At 56.3% G+C, this 18,259-nt stretch overlaps 1 protein-coding gene across 4 annotated transcripts; it reads right to left on the reverse strand.

The window, feature by feature from the left end:
• Positions 1-428: 428 nt before the first annotated feature.
• CACNB1 (calcium voltage-gated channel auxiliary subunit beta 1) lies at positions 429-17,825 on the reverse strand. Of its 4 annotated transcripts, XM_035027004.1 has the most exons (14): positions 17,558-17,825; positions 14,995-15,081; positions 11,839-11,958; positions 10,634-10,756; positions 9,943-10,079; positions 9,653-9,729; positions 8,259-8,278; positions 7,903-7,983; positions 7,403-7,461; positions 7,105-7,214; positions 6,833-6,984; positions 3,618-3,713; positions 3,003-3,188; positions 429-908 (listed from the first exon to the last, which is right to left on the reverse strand). In XM_035027004.1, the coding sequence occupies exons 1-14, from the start codon at positions 17,639-17,641 to the stop codon at positions 444-446; spliced, it is 1,797 nt and encodes a 598-aa protein (XP_034882895.1). In that variant the 5' UTR covers positions 17,642-17,825; the 3' UTR covers positions 429-443. The 4 variants fall into 4 exon arrangements, with proteins under 4 accessions (XP_034882895.1, XP_034882892.1, XP_034882893.1 ...); XM_035027001.1 differs by lacking the exons at positions 429-908; positions 8,259-8,278 and adding an exon at positions 9,091-9,245 and having other exon boundaries at positions 2,794-3,188; positions 17,558-17,823; XM_035027002.1 differs by lacking the exons at positions 429-908; positions 7,903-7,983; positions 8,259-8,278 and adding an exon at positions 9,091-9,245 and having other exon boundaries at positions 2,794-3,188; positions 17,558-17,823.
• Between the last annotated feature and the right edge of the window lie 434 nt (positions 17,826-18,259).

The following is an 18,259-nucleotide window of genomic DNA, read 5'->3' on the forward strand; positions in this document are numbered from 1 at the left end:
GGTGAAAGAACCTGGGTCTGGGGTTCAGGGAAGAGAGCCCTCACGGGAAGGAGTCTATAGAAGCCCCCTTACCCTTCCCAAATACTCCAGGTTGGGGAAAAAAGGGGCTACCCCATTTAGGACCCTTATTTAGAGCCCCAAGTAGAAAGAGTTAAGGAAGTGCACCTTTTCTCTGGGAGTGAGCAGAGGGAGCCCCCTGAGGTGGGGGAAAAGGGACACTGCAGGAAGGTGGGCATCCCCCCATCCATCCACAGCAGTAAGTGAAAACCTACAGCTGGGCTTTAAGGGAATCCCAGGCGCTGGGATGCTACCACCAAAGAAACCCCAAACATCCAGCGAAGGCATCTGAGAGGGAGACAGCGCCCCCCTGGAGGAAAGATACACCCCTGTGGTGAGCCCCTCGGTCCCTCCCCTCCCCTGGGCCACTGTGTGGCCCCTGCTTCTCAGCGGATGTAGACACCTCGCCCCCAGCCTTCCAGCTCATTCTTGTTGCGCCCCAAAACTGGACCCCCACCCTCTGCGCAGTAGCGGGCCTTATTCCGGCCACGGTTCCGGTTGTCGGTCAGCTCCTCTTCATAGTCTTCTTCCTCATCCTCCCAGGATCCCTGCCGGGCCGATGGGGTGCTGCCCCCTGCAGGGTCTCCGAACCCTGGCCCCTCTGAAGGGTCAGTTTCCATGTCCACACATGAGTCTCCCAGCTCCGTGTAGGCAGAGTTTCGGTTGCCAGGGGTGTCGGCATCAAACGTGTCTTGGCGAGACAGTGCCCGCAGGGTGCCCGCCCGGCCTGGTGGGTGGCTGCTGGGGTAAAGGCCCGGGGGCTGGCCCAGCTCCCCGGGGTACTCGTGCACGCTGGCGTGCTCCCCGGTGGCCCGTTCCAACGACTGGTCCCCGGAAGCAAGGTAGGGTCCCTGGTTAGCAGACGGACAGCACACACCATGCAGATCAGGCAGGGGTGAGAGAGACACAACAAAGCAAGGCAGGTTAGTGATGGCACCAAGACACCCAGCCTGGCTAAAGGAGGTGGGTGCTGGCTCTAGGGGATGGGCAGCCCAGCCAGAGGACAGACCTCAGGGCATTTGCTCCTCTATTGGGACAGGAGGCACCCAACCTTCGTAAGACAGGAGGAGGCATGAACTCTTCCGGTAACCATGGTAGAGAGCCCACGAATAATTAGTCATTGCTTCCTCAATGCACGTCATTAATCTGTCTTGGGCTAAATCATCATTAACAGCTCATTAGCATCGCCACTCATTAGTGGTTGATTGGGTTAGTCACTGCCCCAGTTTTCCAAATATACTAAGGGGATTTCAGCTTGAGCTCACTAACCCCAGTTCCTTCAGCCCAAACCAGACCCTAATCACAGGCTTCCAGAGCCCCACACCTCCCCCATCCGTTCCCTGGTCAGATGACAAAGTCTCCAGGGATGATAGGATTCCTCCCCCGGCCCCAGCAAAAAACGAAAGCAGCAGCCTGGGGAAAGCTGATGGGTCTCCACCCCACTCCATACACACTCCCCACCCCTCCCCCAGAGACAATGAGGTGGCCCAACATCCTCAGCACCAAATGCCACAGAAAGGTGATCTGATGCTCATGCCACCATGGAGGCGGCTGGGTGGGGTGCAAGAAGGCCTGGGTTCTAGTCCCATCCCTTGCCACTTCAAGCTGTGTGACCCTGAGCAAATGACTCTCCTCTCTATGTCCCAGTTTCTCTGCGGTGGTATGATGGGGATTAGACCAGCAATTTCCAAGCTGTTCCCTGGAGACCCAAGGTGGCGGGAAGGGCACAAAGTGCTTCAGGGGTCCCTGTAGAGGTGAAACGGAAGCCAAGCCCCCGGCTCCCTCTGAGCAGAGCAGGGCCACTTTATATACTGAGCTTCCTTAGAAGTTTCAATGAACAAATGAGCTCTGTTACTGAAAACAAATTTGAAAAGCAATGTTCTTAGAATGATTTCATGGCTCTCTTCTGGCTCTAATCTAGAACCAAATACTTAATGGTGTGAGCCTAGAGATGGGAAGCAGCATCCAGGGGAGGAGGTCCAGCCAGGGCAGGGCACCCACAGGAGGACCTTTCCTGGAAGCTGTTTCACTGGGAGAAGGATGGAAGGTAGGGCATCAACTCAGAGAAGATGCTTCATTCTGGGTCCCCTCTGAGGAAACTCCTGGGATTAGGGCTCTGAGAGAAGGGACAGTCTCTCTGGGCTTAATGGCCCTGCTCTGTGGGAACTGCCTGGGGTTGATGGCCCTTGCTCTGCTGGGTCTAAAATGGGTGTGGGGGCTCCTGGCTGGCTCAGTCGGCAGAGCATGCAACTCTTGATCTCTCGGCCACGAGATCCAACTCCACACTGGGTGTAGAGATTACTTTAAAAAAATAAATTTAGGGGCGCCTGGGTGGCTCAGTTGGTTGGGCGACTGCCTTCGGCTCGGGTCATGATCCTGGAGTCCCTGGATCGAGTCCCGCATCGGGCTCCCTGCTCGGCAGGGAATCTGCTTCTCCCTCTGACCCTCCCCCCTCGCATGTGCTCTCTCTCATTCTCTCTCTCTCAAATAAATAATTAAAATCTAAAATAAATAAATAAATTTAAAAAATAAAACCTAAGTGGGTGTGAAGTCCAGTGAATGAAAATATCAGTCTTCCTTATGTTTTCCTCCTCATCTCCTATCTATTTAATAAGGCCCCAATCAGGCCTCATATCCAAAAGCCCCTAGGGCAGCAGCTGTAGTCCTATGGGACCAGGCCCAGGGAGGCACCACCAGCCAGCCCCAATCCCATCAAAAACCACAGACACCAGAAGCTGCCACTCACCACATATTTTACAAAATAAGGCTCTTCCCTTCCTTCCCCATGTTCCCTGCGCTCCAGGTCGAGCCTTGGGCAGGAGGGGTGATGGGTGGGACACCTACATGGCGTGCTCCTGCTGCTGGGGCACCGACCTGGCCCGCTGAGAGGCCTCCAGCCCGCCCCAGAAGCTGAGATTTCTCCTGAGTGAGGTGAGCACCTGTACCTGGAGGTTGGAGACAGGGGCAGGGCTGGCGGCCAGAGCGGCAGTAGCCATGGTACGGTTCAGCAGCGGATTGGGCGGAGTGCTGCTGGGCGGGTGTGTGGCCTTCCAATAGGCTTCCAAGTATTCGGCCAAGTGCTCGCAGGCGTCCTCCAATTGGTTCTCGTCCAGGATGATGTCAAACATTTCCTGCGGAGGCGGGTTTAGGGGCGGGGCTGGGATGAGCCGGGCGTGACCGAGGGGGTGAGGGTGTGGCCTGGGTGCAGTGGGTGGAGTCAAAGGGTTGAAGGACAAAGTTAAAAAGAAACCTCTGGGTGTCCAGGAAGAGGAGGACTCTCAGAAACATACACTGGCAGAACTACAAGAGGTCTTGGCACCCAGACAGTCCAACTCTCTCATCCTGGATATAAGGCAACCCCGGCTTGACCCCACAGATAAGTGGGGGGCTTCCGGGGCTCGAACGCGGTCTCTGACTGCCTGTCCGGCGCTCTTTTCCAGGGAGACCAGTTCGTACCTATAGACCCCACCCTGGTGCTCCTGGTCGCTCTGTCTCTCATGCAGGCCAGAGGAAACAGGAGAACCCAAATATCTCCCCTTTCCCAGGGTCTGAGCACTCACGGGGGGACACTGCGCCAGCTTCTCGGAGGCCGCTATTTGGACATTGAGGTGTTTGGACTGAGACTTCCCTCGGGACTTGATGAGCCTCTGAAGTACCTAGTTTGGGGCGAGAGAAGCAGAGCTAGAGGGATCTCGCAATGCACCAAATCAGAGAAGCAGGTCCTGGGTGGAGCTAGCGTGTCAGGACAGGGGCAGGGGGACCTGGGGGGGGGGGGGCGGGGGTGGATGTTGGATGATTCTCAGCCCTGGCCACCTCGTCAGAAATGACCTCGCCAGCCCTGTGTCCCTCCTTACACAGTGCTCAGGCTCTCTCCCGGGTCTCATGCCAGGCTCTCCTGGGAAGGGGCTATCTGAAAGGCAGTGATTCGCCTTCCTGATCCCTGTCACTTTACAGGCTTCATTCTCCAGGTGGCATCCCCATGGGAACGGCAGCAGCCATCTTTGACGGGACACTTGCTGCGAACAGGCACTGGTCTGTGCTTTCCATATGATCAGTCCATTTAGTCCTGACAATAATCTCATGAGGTAGCCACTATTATTATTCTCATCTCCACAGCAATCATGATAACAGTAGTAACAGCTAACCAGAAAGCCATGACCTTAACGAAATGATCAAAGTTAATGTCACCAATGACACAGCAGACACCTCGTGCCTCTTGATGCAACACGCTCGGAGAGACACATTGCACCAAAATGCAAAACCTAAGCCTCATCACAAGGAAACATCAAGCAAACCCACACTGAGGAACAGTCTACAAAGTCGGTGGTCTGTACTCTTCAAAAACGTCAGTGTCGTAAAAATCCAAGAAAGGCTGGGGAACTGTTCCAGTTTAAGAATGTGAAAGAGAGGGGCGCCTGGGGGGCTCAGTCGTTAAGTGTCTGCCTTCGGCTCAGGTCTTGATCCCAGAGTGCTGGGATCGAGCCCCGCATTGGGCTCCCTGCTTGGCGGGAAGCCTGCTTCTCCCTCTCCCACTCCCCCTGCTTGTGTTCCCTCTCTTGCTGTGTCTCTGTCAAATAAATAAATAAAAATCTTTAAAAAAAAAAAAAAAAAAAGAATGTGAAAGGGAGAGGTGCCTGGGGGGGCTCAGAAGGTTAAGCAGCTGCCTTCAGCCCAGGTCATGATCCCAGGGTCCTGGGATCGAGTCCCACATTGGAGTCCCTGCTCAGCAGGGAGCCTGCTTCTCCCTCTCTCTCCCTCAGCTTGTGCTCTGTCAAATAAATAAACTCTTAAAAAAAAAAGAGAGAGAGATAAAGCAACTAAATGTAACACGTGATCCTGGGTTGAGGGAGAAATTGCCATAAAGGGCATTATTGGGACAATTGAAAAATGAAGGACGGGGCGCCTGGGTGGCTCAGTCGTTAAGCGTCTGCCTTCGGCTCAGGTCATGATCCCAGGGTCCTGGGATCGAGCCCCACATCGGGCTCCCTGCTCAGCGGGAAGCCTGCTTCTCTTTCTCCCTCTCCCACTCCCCCTGCTTGTGCTCCCTCTCTCGCTGTGTCTCTCTCTGTCAGAAAAATAAATAAAATCTTTATAAAAAAATAAGTAAATAAAAATAAAAAATAAATTAAAAAAGAAAAATGAAGGACTAAAATATTTCTTGAATTTGGCAACTGTACTGTGGTTATGTAGATTAATGTCCTCGGTTCTTAAGAAATACACATTGAAATATTTAGGAATAAAGACATGGTATCTACAACCTACTCTCAAGTAATTCAGAAAAAAAATATATTCACATATACATAACACATACCTAAAGATAAAATGTGGCAAAACGTTCAAAATTAGTGAATCTGGAGAAAACGAAATAATATACTTTAAATGGCTGAATTGAATGGTGTGTGAATTATCTCAATAAAGCTGTTAAAAAATTACTGAATCTTAGTGAAGGGCATTCAAAGAATGGCAGTTCTTGGTACTCTTCCGGCAACTCTTGTCTAGATTTGGAATTGTTTCAAAACAAAAATCTAAAAAAAAAAAAAGAATAGATATAGTGCTTAGTAGGTCCTGGGCACCTTGCATGGTTAATCCACCTATGTCATCCTCACAACCACCATGTGAGGATCTCTGTTTTGCAGGTGAGGACACGGGCACAGAGACATTAGGGGACTTTGCCAAAGGAGCACAGAGCTGGGAGTACAGTGTTGGTTCATTAACTCTGGGCGCCCTGGCTCCAGAGTCCCCACCCTTCACCTTGGTCAGTGCTCCTGGGAGAAATGGAAGGATTGGTTACTTGCCAGCTCACGGAGTGTTTTTGTATCCATTATCTCATTAGATCCTTTCAACCACCCCAGGAAGGACTTCAATCCTATCCTCCCCTTTCCGCTCATTAGAAACTTAGGGCTCAGAAAGGTTGGGGTGCCTGGGTGCTCCGCTCATAGGGTGTCTTCATAAAATGGGAACAATTACCACCCTTGGTTGTCAGTCATGAATCAGACAGAACTCAGGGCTCTTTCTATCATCACCTCAAATCCCCTCAACAATAACAAGGGAGAGATTTCAATTCCCATTTCATAGGTGAAGAAATTGAGGCACGGAGGCTAAATAAATCCTCCAGAGATCCCAAGCTCAATAACAGAACAACAACCAAACAAACAACAAAAGTGAGTGTATGAATGAATGAATAAGTCAACCAGAGCAAAGGGTTGAACCCAATGCTGTTTTCTTACTTCAAATCCTTCACCTAAACTCTCCTTCCATGTTTCTCAAACCCCCGCTAACGTCTAGGAGGGGAATCTCACAGAGCCGCAATACGAACAAGAAGTAAATCAGCCTTCCTACCAATTCATTTCTATCAAGGTCCAAGCGAGGACAGTGCAGCAAAAAGTGACAAAATCAAATGACAGAAAAGACCTCCCAACTGCCAAGTAGTTGGGTGACACTGCGGAGAAAAAGCACAGAATTCTTTCAGTTTTCTGGATCAAGGATGGGAGGTCAACCAGAGCGGAGACAGGGGGCTGGCCTGCATGACACTATAATGATACTTATACTAGCTAATACATGATGAGGCACATTATACCAGACGCTTTGCTAAGTGCTAAGCATTCACATTAGGTTCGATTTTCACAATGTCCATTTGATGGAGTTTTACAAAGGAGGAAAATAAGGCTCGGGGAGATTCGGTCACACAGTTAATAAGCAGTTGCTGGGATTGAAATACAGGCCACCCAACCCCAGAGCACTCCTGTCCCCACGAGGGTCAGGCTCTTTCACCTACCTTTGGAGAGGTGATCTTGATGTAAACAATGATGGGGGCCAGTGAGGTCTTAGAGAGCTGGGCTGGGTGGTTGATGGTGTCAGCATCCAGAGCAACCAACTGAAGGGTCCGGGCCAGCTCAAAGATTCGCTCGATCTCGCTCTGAACCTCAGCTGGGGGACACGGAGTTATGGGGAAGGGGGAATGTAGGGGGGCCTCCCCAAGAGGCAATGGACAATCCAACCCTCTGGAGATGCACCCCCCCACCGCCCCACGTCGCAGGGTGGGCTTACCCAAGCTGGAGCGTGTGTTGGAGCGCTCAATGATGATGTGTTTGCTGGGGTTGTTGAGGACTGAGCGCTTAGCCAGGGAAATGTCTGCCGTCACACGAGTGATGGAGATCCTGAGGGATGGGGCAAGGGGAGTGAGGGATCAGGGTGGGCTTGAATGCCCTGCTCACTCCCCAGGCTCCAGGCCTGCCTCCTAGCCCTCAGTACAAGGAGGCCCAGGATCAGCATTCAAGCCCACCCTGCCCATTCCCAGCAGCCCAGGACCACAATGGGGTTGGGAAGCCAGCTCCCAGGGTCTTACCTGCCATCAAATCGATGCTTCAGGAAGTCAAATAAAGCTTTCTGCATCATGTCTGTAACCTGAGATTAGGGGGTGTGTTGGGGGGGGAGTGAGGTGTTTAAAGCCACTCAGGAAGGGTGGGCTGCCGAGTATTTACACCCTCACATTCCATTTTCTTCTTTAATTCCTGAGGTAAATGGCCCCCTGGGGGAGGTGGGGGGGTTCCTTCTAGGTCTGAGGAGCCTCTGATGGGGTCTCTGATTCCAAAGGTTCTTCTAGGTGGATTCTCTGGGAGGAACCTTCTTGGGGGTGTCTTGGGGGAAGGGGACTGCACCCTTCTGAGTGAGTCTCCCTGTGGGTCAGGCCCCTCTGGGGGCTTCTCCGAAGGTCTGTAGCCCTCTGGGGAGATACCCTGGGAATCTGGGCCCTTCCAGGGGATCTCCCTGGGGTCTGAAACTTTCTGTAGCATCTCTCTAGAGATCTGGGCCCCTCTGGGTCCATACTCCTCTAGGGGCTCCTACCTCATAGCCCTTGAGCGATGGTCCCACCAGGATGATGGGCCTCATGGAAGGTACCACGTCATAGGGGGGCACATGCTCTGTCTGAGGGGGAAGCAGGGAGGGGAAACCCCAGAGTGGAGATGGCATTAGCCCCTCTTCCCCAGCCTCCAGGCTCCCCCATGCATTCTTTCCTCCCCCTGCTCCCAGAACCCAGATGTGGGGGATGGGGGTGGGGATGGGGAGGGATGGCCAAGGAGAACCAGGAAGGGTGAGGGAAATGGGGGGTGGGTAGAGAGGGCACGAGAATGGGTGTTAGAAGGTCCCACCAGCTCATCCCAGGGGGTGGGGAGGGGGACACAGAAAGCTGTGATACTCACCGACTTCTGCTTCTGTTTGGCTGGGTCCAGAGATTGCCAAGAGTAGGGAGGCGGGGGAGAGAGGGGAGGGCACCCAGGCAGGGGCAGAAGGCAAGGAAGGAGCCAGGACAAGAGAGGGAGGGAGAGCGGGCAGACGAGGAGAGATAACAGGGCATGCGTGTTAGTGACAGACAGAGCCAGAGAGAGGGGACGGGACCCCATGCCAAGAGGGAGCCAGAGATGGCCCTAGATCAGGGCTGGGAGAAGGACTGACAGTCCAGTGGACTTGTGAATATTCCCACCTACCCTTCCCCTTTCTGGGTCTTGGGAAAGTTCTGGAAAGGGTGACAGCCCCTAATTTGGTGCCCATCTCCTGCCTCTAGTGCAGTCCAACCTGCCCATTTGAAGGGTTCCTTAAACTGTCCTGCTGTGCAGCCAGTAGACCCCCACATGCCCACCCTAGCCCCACGGAGTCCAAAAAAGACCAAGAAGGGTTCACCATTCCGCTCTCCCCATCCCATGCTGGGGTGCAGGGCAAACATGGAATATCCCAGTTTCGTTACCACCAGCTCCTGCTTCCGGGGGTGGTGGGGCAAGGGGCACAGCCTTCCAAGGGAAGGGGTGCTTTGACTGCAAGAAACATCCCTTCCTGGGGGTGGGCCGGAGCGGGGTGGTGCGTGGAGCTGGACGCGCCCGCTCCTGGTGCCATGCCGCCCTCCCTGCTCCTTGGCAGGAGGCCCTGCTCCCCACAGAATTGGGCTGGCACTGCGTCTGAATCCGATTCGGCCCCTCCCCCTGCCCAAGAGCCGGGCCCTGACCCCCTGCCCTCTGGCCAGAACCCAGCAAGAATTACCTTCTTGAAGAAGGGGATGCGTTTGCCATGGGGTGGCGGGGTGGTAACACTGCTAAAGCTAGTCTTGGCAGAGCCGCTCTGCTCCCCGAGCTCTGCCTCCTCGTCCTCTAGCTCTAGGGGGTCTAGTTCAAAGGCTAAGTTAGTCATCTCATTACCTGGACCGCAGTCAGGAGACAGGAGGGAGGCGAGGTGGGGAGGGGTGGGATGGACATGGAGACACAAGTACAGAAGGCAGGGATGGGGTGGGGAGAAAAGAAAGAAGAAGAGGTGAATGGAACAGAGCTAGGAGAAATGAATGGGGTCGGGGCAGGGGAGTCAGGCAGAGAGATGGAGCTACCAAAGAAACAGGAAGGAGAGACACAGGAGAACGGGCGCTGACGGGCCCAGCTTGGGGGGCATCCTACTCTTCACGGAGGGGGTACCGCTGGGTGTGTTTGGAGGACTCAGGGCTGGGGCGCCCCCTACTGCAGGGAAAGGAGGGGACAGGCAGTGCAGAGACCACCCCCCCCAGGAGCTCCCCCACCCCACCCCCGCCATTCCCTAAGGTGGTAGCAGCTCTTACCACTGGCAGGGGGCGTGGGGCGGCGGGTGCCAGTCACCACGTCTCCTAGGCTGGAGCTGGAGTTGTCACCTGATTTGCTGTGTGGGCAGAGAGACAAACGGAGCTGTGAGCAGAGGGGTGGGCGTGAGGGTGGGGGAAGCTTGTTCTCTCCTATGCTGCCTGCCCCCCCACCCTGGAGATTCTCCAGCCCCACGGGTGACGCTGTACGCGGCTATGCCCTCGGGGCAATGGGTCAACCCTTGCGGCCTAGTCCCAGCTGGACGGCCCCCTCCCGGTCCCCAGCTAGACACCTGGAGCTGAGGCGGTTCTGGCGCAGCTTCTGTTCCTGCAGGAGGCGCAGGCTGTCCAGTTTGACAGGGCTGGGGATAAAGCCAACCTCACAGCCCTCCTTCACCAGTCGCCCGATCCACCAGTCGTTATTATATTTCTGCAAACAGCAACATCAGGTGGGGTGGGAGAGACCAAGAGGGAGATTGGAGGGGCAAGCCAGCAGCCACCCTATGAAGAAACCCCCCTGGGACCTGCGACGCCTCCCCAGGGGGTGGCACCTCTGAAGAGCTGGTCCCTGGCTCTAGCCTCTGAGCACAGCACCCAATCCTTAGAACAACTCCGTGACCTGTAGCCCCTTGGGCCATGGACCACCGCACCCCCCACACATCCCTGTCCCACCATGTGCCCACCCCACCCTGGAAAGGCAGGGAGAGGGGCGAATGCTGACACCCACATGTGCCTGCACACTCCCACCCTACTTAACAAATCTCATCACAACCCTCTCGACATCCGTGGGACCTTGGCATCACCACCCCATTTTACCAATGAAAATTAGAGGCTCAGAGAGGGGAAGAGCTTTGTCTAAGATCACACAGCAGATTCAGCCGAGCTCTGCTTGGCTCAGAAGTCTTTTTCCGCTAGAACTCCAGCTGCCCTTCTCCTGGCACCCACTACCCTGCCCTCCTTCCAGACACCAGATGCTCTCTCCACCTCTTTGATGTGCAGGAAGTCCTTGGGCTCGAAGGTGATGGCCAGTCCCTGCACTGGCACCTCATCCCCGGGAGATGGGTTGTAGCCGACATTTGTTCGCACAGCAAATGCCACGGGCTTGGTCTAGAGGTGCACAGGGAGAATGACAACCAGAGGGTTAAGCCACGACGTACCGCAGTGGGATGGGGATGATGTGGAGGTTTGTTGTGTTGATCATTGAAAAGTATACTGAATTGTGTAAGTGGTTTTCCTGTATGTACATTAAATTTCACAATTGAAAAAAAAATAGAATTCAGCCTTCTCAGGATGAAGGGGGCCACTGGGGATGGTAAGTATTAGCCTGGAATGACATCCAGAAAGAGTATTACTAATGATAACAGCAACAACAATAATAATAATAACAACCAAAGCTATGGTTTACTGTGCCAGGCCGTGTTAACATGTTTTACAAGCATTACCTCATTTATTCACCACAAAAACCTTAAAAAGTCAACTACTAGGGGCGCCTGGCTGGCTCAGTCAGTGGAGGACTCTTGATCTCGGGGTTGGAAGTTCGGGCCCCACACTGGGTGTAAAGATTACTTAAAACAAAATAAAATAAAATCTTAAAAAATAAAAAAGTTAACTACTATTATTATCTTCATCTTTTTTTTTTTTTTTTTAAGATTTTATTTATTTATTTGACAGAGAGAGACACAGCGAGAGAGGGAACACAAGCAGGGGGAGTGGGAGAGGGAGAAGCAGGCTTCCCGCTGAGCAGGGAGTCCGATGTGGGACTCGATCCCAGGACCCTGGGATCATGACCTGAGCCGAAGGCAGACGCTTAACGACTGAGCCGCCCAGGCGCCCCTACTACCTTCATCTTAATGAATGAGGAGACTAAAGTTCAGAAAGGTTAAGCGGCTCACTTGAGATCACACAGCTAATCGGGGTCAGCCCGGGATGTTTGAGTCCAGAAAAAAGGGGGGAGTCTCAAGTTCCTACTATGTGCGGCAACACTACTTAGCACTTATTATCCTGTATGAGAAGGCAAGTAGTATGGCCCACATTTTACAGCTTTAAGGCAGAGGCACATCGAGGCCCTGGGGTACACCAGCTGAAAAGTGGCTGGGCCAAGACTTGGCCCTTGGTCTGTTCAGGCCATCCCTAAGGCCTGGGGGTGGGAAAACAGAGCCAGCACAGCCCCCTGACTCCATATTTCTCACCTTGGCTTTCTCGAGCTGGGCCAATGCCTGGCGCTCTGCCTCCTTCCTTAGGGCTTCCCGGTCCTCCTCCAGAGACACGTCAGAGTCAGATGGCCGGCTGGTGTAGGACTCCGCCGAGCCCTGAAAACGGACCGGGCCGGCTCAGGGCCCGCACTGCCTCCTGGTTCCTGGGCCTCGGGAGGCACAGAGGGGCCACCCGTCATGAATGCCTCAAGCCCCAGCCAGCCCAGCGTGATGCCACAAGGGCTAGGAAAAGGTGGTATGAGATGAGAGAAGCCAGGGACTGAGATTGGCAGGCCCCTGGGAAAAGTGTGGCCCTAGGAAGGGCGACAGCAGCGAGCAGGGGGTTAAAGCAAGTCCCACGACAACAGCTGCTTGGGGCCCAGGGAGGGGTGGGAACCTGATAGGGGCACAGCGCAGGGGAGGAGTGCCAGGGAACGGTCTCCACTCCCTGTTCCTCCTTCCCTCCCCTGCCCCCAGCACCGTACCAGCTGAGATAGACTCGGGAGAAGCCCAGAGTCCTTCCAGGGCCAGTAGCCACCAACATAGGCCTGAGCTCTCTGCAAAATTGGCAGTGGGCAGCCCGCTCTGCAGGATGGGGCCACCAAAAATTTTGCTATCTTCTGCTCAAAGGTGAGGGGAGATAGAATCCTATTTCCCTGGCCAGAATCAGAGGAAACCCAACCCTCAGCCTCTCATAAGATCCAAAACGAGACCCTAAGATTTCTAGGGTAGTGTAGGCAAAAGAGGCAAGTGAAGAGCAGAACATGGGGCAGGCCTCTCTCTTTATTTCTATGGCTGCTGGCTGCTAGGGTCTAGGCAGGCCCAGAAGTCTGGCTATGCCAGGAAGCTGGCCTTGACCACACGGACCATCCCAGAGCACAAGGAACTCCCTCAGGGATGCAGGCGCATGAGTGAGGCCCAAAGTGTCAATGAACATGCTTATTCACAGGCGTGCTTGGATGTGCAACTTCAAGTGCATTTAGGAGGCTGTGTTCTACGGTATGTGCTGGATATGCACGACTGAATGCATATAGATGCACCTGAGCACAGGCAGGGGGGCACCCTAGGTGTGAGTGTCCCTGACCATGTGCGGCACATGAGGGCAGGAGCCAGGAGGTGTGCATTTGTGTGACTACACAAATGTGGTGATGCTGGGACAGGGGCAGGTGGTACTGGAGGAAGAGCAGGACGACACACGTGTCGGGGTTCTTTCCTGAGGCCATGAAAGGGTCACTTGGCCAGGAATGCCCAGGGGACCTAGGAAAGAGAGAAAACACAGTCCCACCTCCCCCAGAGGGTCCTGTCATTAGCTAGTGAGGTTGCCCACTCCTTTCCCAGCCAAATCACAAAAGTAGGAGACTCATGAAGGGGCAAGATTGGGGTGGGAGTGGGGTCACTAATGGAGGCTGGAAAAGAAACAAAAGGGAAGGAGAGTGAAAAAAACCAGCTGATCTACCACTCTCCACCCCTCCTGATGAGAGCACTAAGGATCAAGGAGACAGATGCCCCAGAGAGCCCGAGAAACAGACCCAGAGACAGAGTGGCAGAGAGGCATTTACTGATCCTTACAGACGTGTGTACGCACACACGCGCGCACACACAGACATGCACGCACATAGACATATCAGAAATGGCAAGAGCGGGGAAACAGCGAGGAGGCAAGGAGACAGGCTAGAGTGAGGCCCCCCCATCAGCTTTCCCACTGGGGCTGCTCCCACCCACCCCGACTCCCACCCCATCCCTGGCTCACCACTACGAGGGTCCGGCTGGGCGCCTCCATCCCGGCGCCCTCAGTGCCTGGCCCTGCAGGCCTAGGGGGTGGCCCAAACTGCCCGTTCCCCCAGGGCGCTCAGGTTACAAGCAGAGTTGCTACATGTGCAAACTGCTAGGGTATATTTAGCTCAGAGATGTGGCAAGGCCTGCTCCCCTACTCCCTGCCACCTACTGGGGGTCAGAGCTAGGGAGCTGAGAGGAGGATGGACTGGAGGCTGGGGTCTGATCCTCTGGAGTGGCAAACACTGAAGGAACCAAGACTCTTCTGTCAAGAGGAGTTACCCCCGAGCACAGCGTCATTCCTCCTATCCCTGGCCCTGGCCCTGGCTGAGTCCTGCAACAGGAGGGATGAGGAAAAGACTGAAGAAAGGACTTCCCGTCTGTCTGTGTGCTTAGAAGATGCTGGGATGAAGGGCTGCTTGTCTGACCCTCTCAAGTCAGGCCTGGGCTCACATGTGCCAAGTGTTGTGGAGACAGAAGAGGCAGAAAGGGCCTGACTCCACAATCTGCGGTGGGTCTGCCTGGCACCACCCTCTCTCTCCAGCCCAAGGGGGTGCAGGGGCTGACCTCCCTACTGTCCTCTGCTCTCTTATGCCCTGCCCATTTCCTCTTTCAACATACTCCCTTTCCTTGTCTGATCCCAAGCCTCTCTCGCCTTTTTTGGGTACCAGGTTTTGTTGAGATGCTCTGTAGCCATAGCAACCACATGCCTCTCTGGCTGCCCCTCCCTGAGCCCGAGATGGCCAGGGGTTGGGAGTGAGAACAGAGATGAGAATGGCATCTTCCTGACTGAGAAAAGAAGACCCCAGAAAGCTATCCAGCCTCCTTCAGCCAGGGGTGCTGGGCTACCCTCCTCTCTAAAACCAATGCCCTCCCGCCCTAGCCCCCTCCAACACACTTTCTCTCTGCGTATTCAAGAGCAGTCAGCTAGATGGGAGGAGGCGTTTCCTCACCATACCTCACCAGGGCTCCAGGGACCCAAAGGACCTGGCTCCTCATCTCTTAGGCTCTGCGTCTACCCCACGCTGTCACAGGTTCTGGGGGAGGACGTGGAAGCAGACAGCCGGCAGGGGGAGTGGGTGACAGCCCGAAGCAAGCTAGGAGGAGGCAGGCCAGGCTGTCCCTGAATGAGATGACGCAGGCAGGCAGCAGGGGCTGGTGCCTGGGGCTGGGGGAGGGGCAGGGCGGGGGCTGAGGCAGTGGGTGCAGGCTGACAGTGTGTGCAGGAGAGGTCATGGGGGTGAGGGTGATGGGGTGGTTCCAGGCAGGTGACAAATGACATGGAGGAGGGTGCCTGGAGAAAAGCCTCAGACCCAGGTAACCAATGCTGGTCTCCACCAACCAGCCACCTCCTTTCTCTCAGCCCAGCCTCCCCATTACCTGGCGGACAAAACTGTTGGATGTCGTATCTGAGGACGTGCTCCCATCCGACCTTTTGAACCGCCCTTTCCTCTTGCTGTATTTGCCCTGGGGAAGCCAGGAAGGGACAAGAGTGGAATCAGAAAGGGCCGTTCCCAACCCTCATCCCATCAGGCCCAGAGCTAACAGCCAAGCTTTGGGAGTATCATTCCCTGCTCTGAACAGCCCCACCCCCCATCTTCTTCCAGAGATGGTACAGCCCGAGGGGGAGGGGGGGGCCCAGACCACAGCCTTGGGGTGGGGGACAGTGGGAGAGAACCTTAGAAAGCTCGTACAGAAACCCCCAAACCAAGCCAGAGAGGCTGGGAACAGGGAGGCGCTGAGAAGCTGGAGGCTCATTAGGCAGCAAAGCTAATTAAGATGCTGGGCAGGCTGCAGAGGCCTCCGGGGAAGGGAGAGGCTGCCTGCAGTGTGAGGGGGGCAGAGAGAGCTGGGGAAAGTCCCCCTCCCTTTCCCCCTCAGCTGGAGCAGAGGGGGGCCAAGTGTGCCTGTGGCCCCCAGGGTGAAGAGGAATCGCCAACCTGGGCCCAGCTTGGCTTTTCCCGTGCCCGAATCTTGCCTTCATTTTTCCGCAGAGTGGGGAGGGGAGTGGCAGCTCTCAGTTCTTGGAGACCCAAAACCAGATTTCTGGGCAGGGGGCTAAGGGGGACGGATGCAACTGTATTTGGAAAGAAAACATCTAACCCCAACCCAGCCCAGTGTCATGGGGGCAGATTTAGCAACACCGCCCCCACCCACCAACCCTGTCACGACTGTTTCTCAGCCCCTTCTTGATCATCGCAGTGGTCACGCCTCTCCCCAAGGGGGAGAGAGCTCAAGCTTCCACTCTCTAACCCCTGGCTGCCACTGTCCATGCCCGGTCCCCATGGTAACCACCAGGCTGCATCAATCTAAATGCCCCTTGGCCCTGCCCCAAGACAAGCCTAGGACACAGCCCCCACAAGTCCCTGGGGTAGGCCGGCTCAGCCTCACTGCCTGGGTTCCTGGCTTGGGTGGAGTGGACACTGCTTGACCTCTCGAGCAGCCACACATTCAGGTATTTCCAGGCCTCCTGTCAAAGGGGCTCATCCTTGCCCTCCCTAACTCACATACACACTTGGCCCCAGGCCAGTCCAGAGTCATGGGAAGGGAATGATGGAGGGTTCAGGCCCTCCAAGCCCTTGCCCCCAGCTACCATCCTAGAGTTTCTATGCCCAAGAAACTAGATAAGACATGATCAGACTAGGGGCTCTGGTTCCTTGGGCCTGAGTACAAGAAGGAGCATGGATAGATAGGAGAGAAAGGTACCTGGGAACCCTTCAAAAATCCTCCCTCCCAACCTCTTCTCTCAAACCAAACACATACCCAACCTCTAGGATTGAGGATCCCTACAAACTTAAGAGGATCCTCCAGTGAGCCCCAGACTCTCTTTCACACCACCACCACCACCCCAGGATAGGAAAAGGGAGTGGCACCCAGAGAGACAAGGGACAGCTGAAAGGAAGGCCCCAGTCAGCTGCCTCCCAGGCTCCAAGGGGCCTGGGATGGAGAAGGGAGGTATTTTTAGGTCTAACCTGACCCCCCCCCCCACATGCCCATCAACCACATTTTCATGGTGGTTACAGTTGCTCCAGGCTGGTCACAGCAAGAAAAGAGTTAATGGTATCCTAGCCTTGGGGTATTGCCAGACTGGAGAATGGCCTTGTCCCAGAAAAATCCCTTGGCACGACCACCCTAGACCCTGACCAGTCACCCCAGACCCTGCTGGTCACTCCATGGGCACGCACCACACCCAAGAACGCCCCTTCCTGGGGATAACCCGGCACCGGAAAAGTGTGACTGGGGGTGGGGCGGCAGACACCCCCCAACCCCCAGGTAACACAGCTTCCTCCCCTCCAGGACAGTGAGTTGGCATCCATCCAACTTTCCAAACTTTGGAGGCGTTTTCTAAGGCTGGGGAGGGGAGGGGGGTGGAGAAGGAACGATAACGTGGGTGTTGGGGGAGGGAAGGTGGTCCAATATGAGGATGTAGCTGAGGTGCCAGGATGGGGGCCTAGCCCGGGGCCGGCCCCTTCCCCACCCTCGAAAGGCCAGTGTCTGCGGCTCCGAAGGCCTGATGGCACCGCCCTGACCACCGCCTCGGCCATCTCCCAGGGCCACCCCCGCCCCACCCACCCCCGGCCTGGCGCCCCCGAGCGCGCTCTGCGTTGCCCCCTTTGCCTGAGCTCGCTCTCGAGCCTCCCTCAACCCCCGGATGCCCCGCCAGCTCCCCCACTCTCCAGCCCCGGAGCAGGGACCCTGACGCGGGGGAGGCGAGGCGAGGGTGACAGGCGGCCCGACCGCCCCCTCCCAGCTCCGCCAAACCGCAGCCCAACTCCGGGCCAAGCGCCCATCAATCATTAACCGGCAGGGACTGGGGGCGCGCAGGCGCCCCTCGCTCCTCCGCGCCGGGCACCTAACTCCTTCTTCCCCGCGTCCCTCGAGCCGACCCCACAAGGTCCGCGGCAGCGGCCCCCTGCCCTCGGGCCCGGCCACCACACCTCACCTGCGGGCTGGGGTCGAAGACCTCCATGGGGATCTCCTGGGAGGGTGGGTAAGGGCTCCGGGACATGCTGGTCTTCTGGACCATGGAGAGGAGCCTTCCCTCCGGCTGCCGGCCCGGCCCAGCCGGGCGCCCTCAGCGCATGAGAGAGGCCGTCGGAACCGAGAGCCGCGCGGCGCAGCCGGCACCCGCTCCAGCCACCTGGCCCGGCCTTCGGTGCCCTCTTCCTGCCTCCCGTCCCTCCTCCCGCTCTCTCTGCCGCCGCCGCCGCCTCCTCCTCCGCCCCTGAAGGCTCAGCATCTCCCCCCGCCCCCTCCGCTCCCACCTGCCCCTCCCTCCGCCCTCCCTCCCTCCCTCCGCCCGCCCCGGCCCCGCCCCTCGCAGCCCCTCCGCGGGCTCCGCACAGACAATGGGAGGGCGGCCGGAGGGAGGCACGCCCCTCCTGGCTCGGGAGGAGGCTGAGCGCCGGCCTGGGACTGGCCTGGGGTGAGGGCGGCCCAGTCTGAGTCGGGAGGGGGGGCGGGGAGGGGGGGGAGTGAAGCCCGGCCTTGGGGCAGGGGGCGGGGGCCGCGGCTTACCAGTGGAGGCAGAGCGCTGATGGAGGTGAAGCGCTGTTTGGCACGCCCCCCTCTTCCGTCCCAAACCGCTCTCCCTTCGCGCGTCGGCTCGTTCCACTCCAGTTTGGGCCGCCGGAACTTCCCAATC

The sequence above is a fragment of the Mirounga leonina genome, unplaced genomic scaffold (assembly GCF_011800145.1).
Source record: "Mirounga leonina isolate KUSES-001 unplaced genomic scaffold, KU_Mleo_1.0 Mir_200, whole genome shotgun sequence".
Taxonomy (NCBI): Eukaryota; Metazoa; Chordata; class Mammalia; order Carnivora; family Phocidae; genus Mirounga; species Mirounga leonina.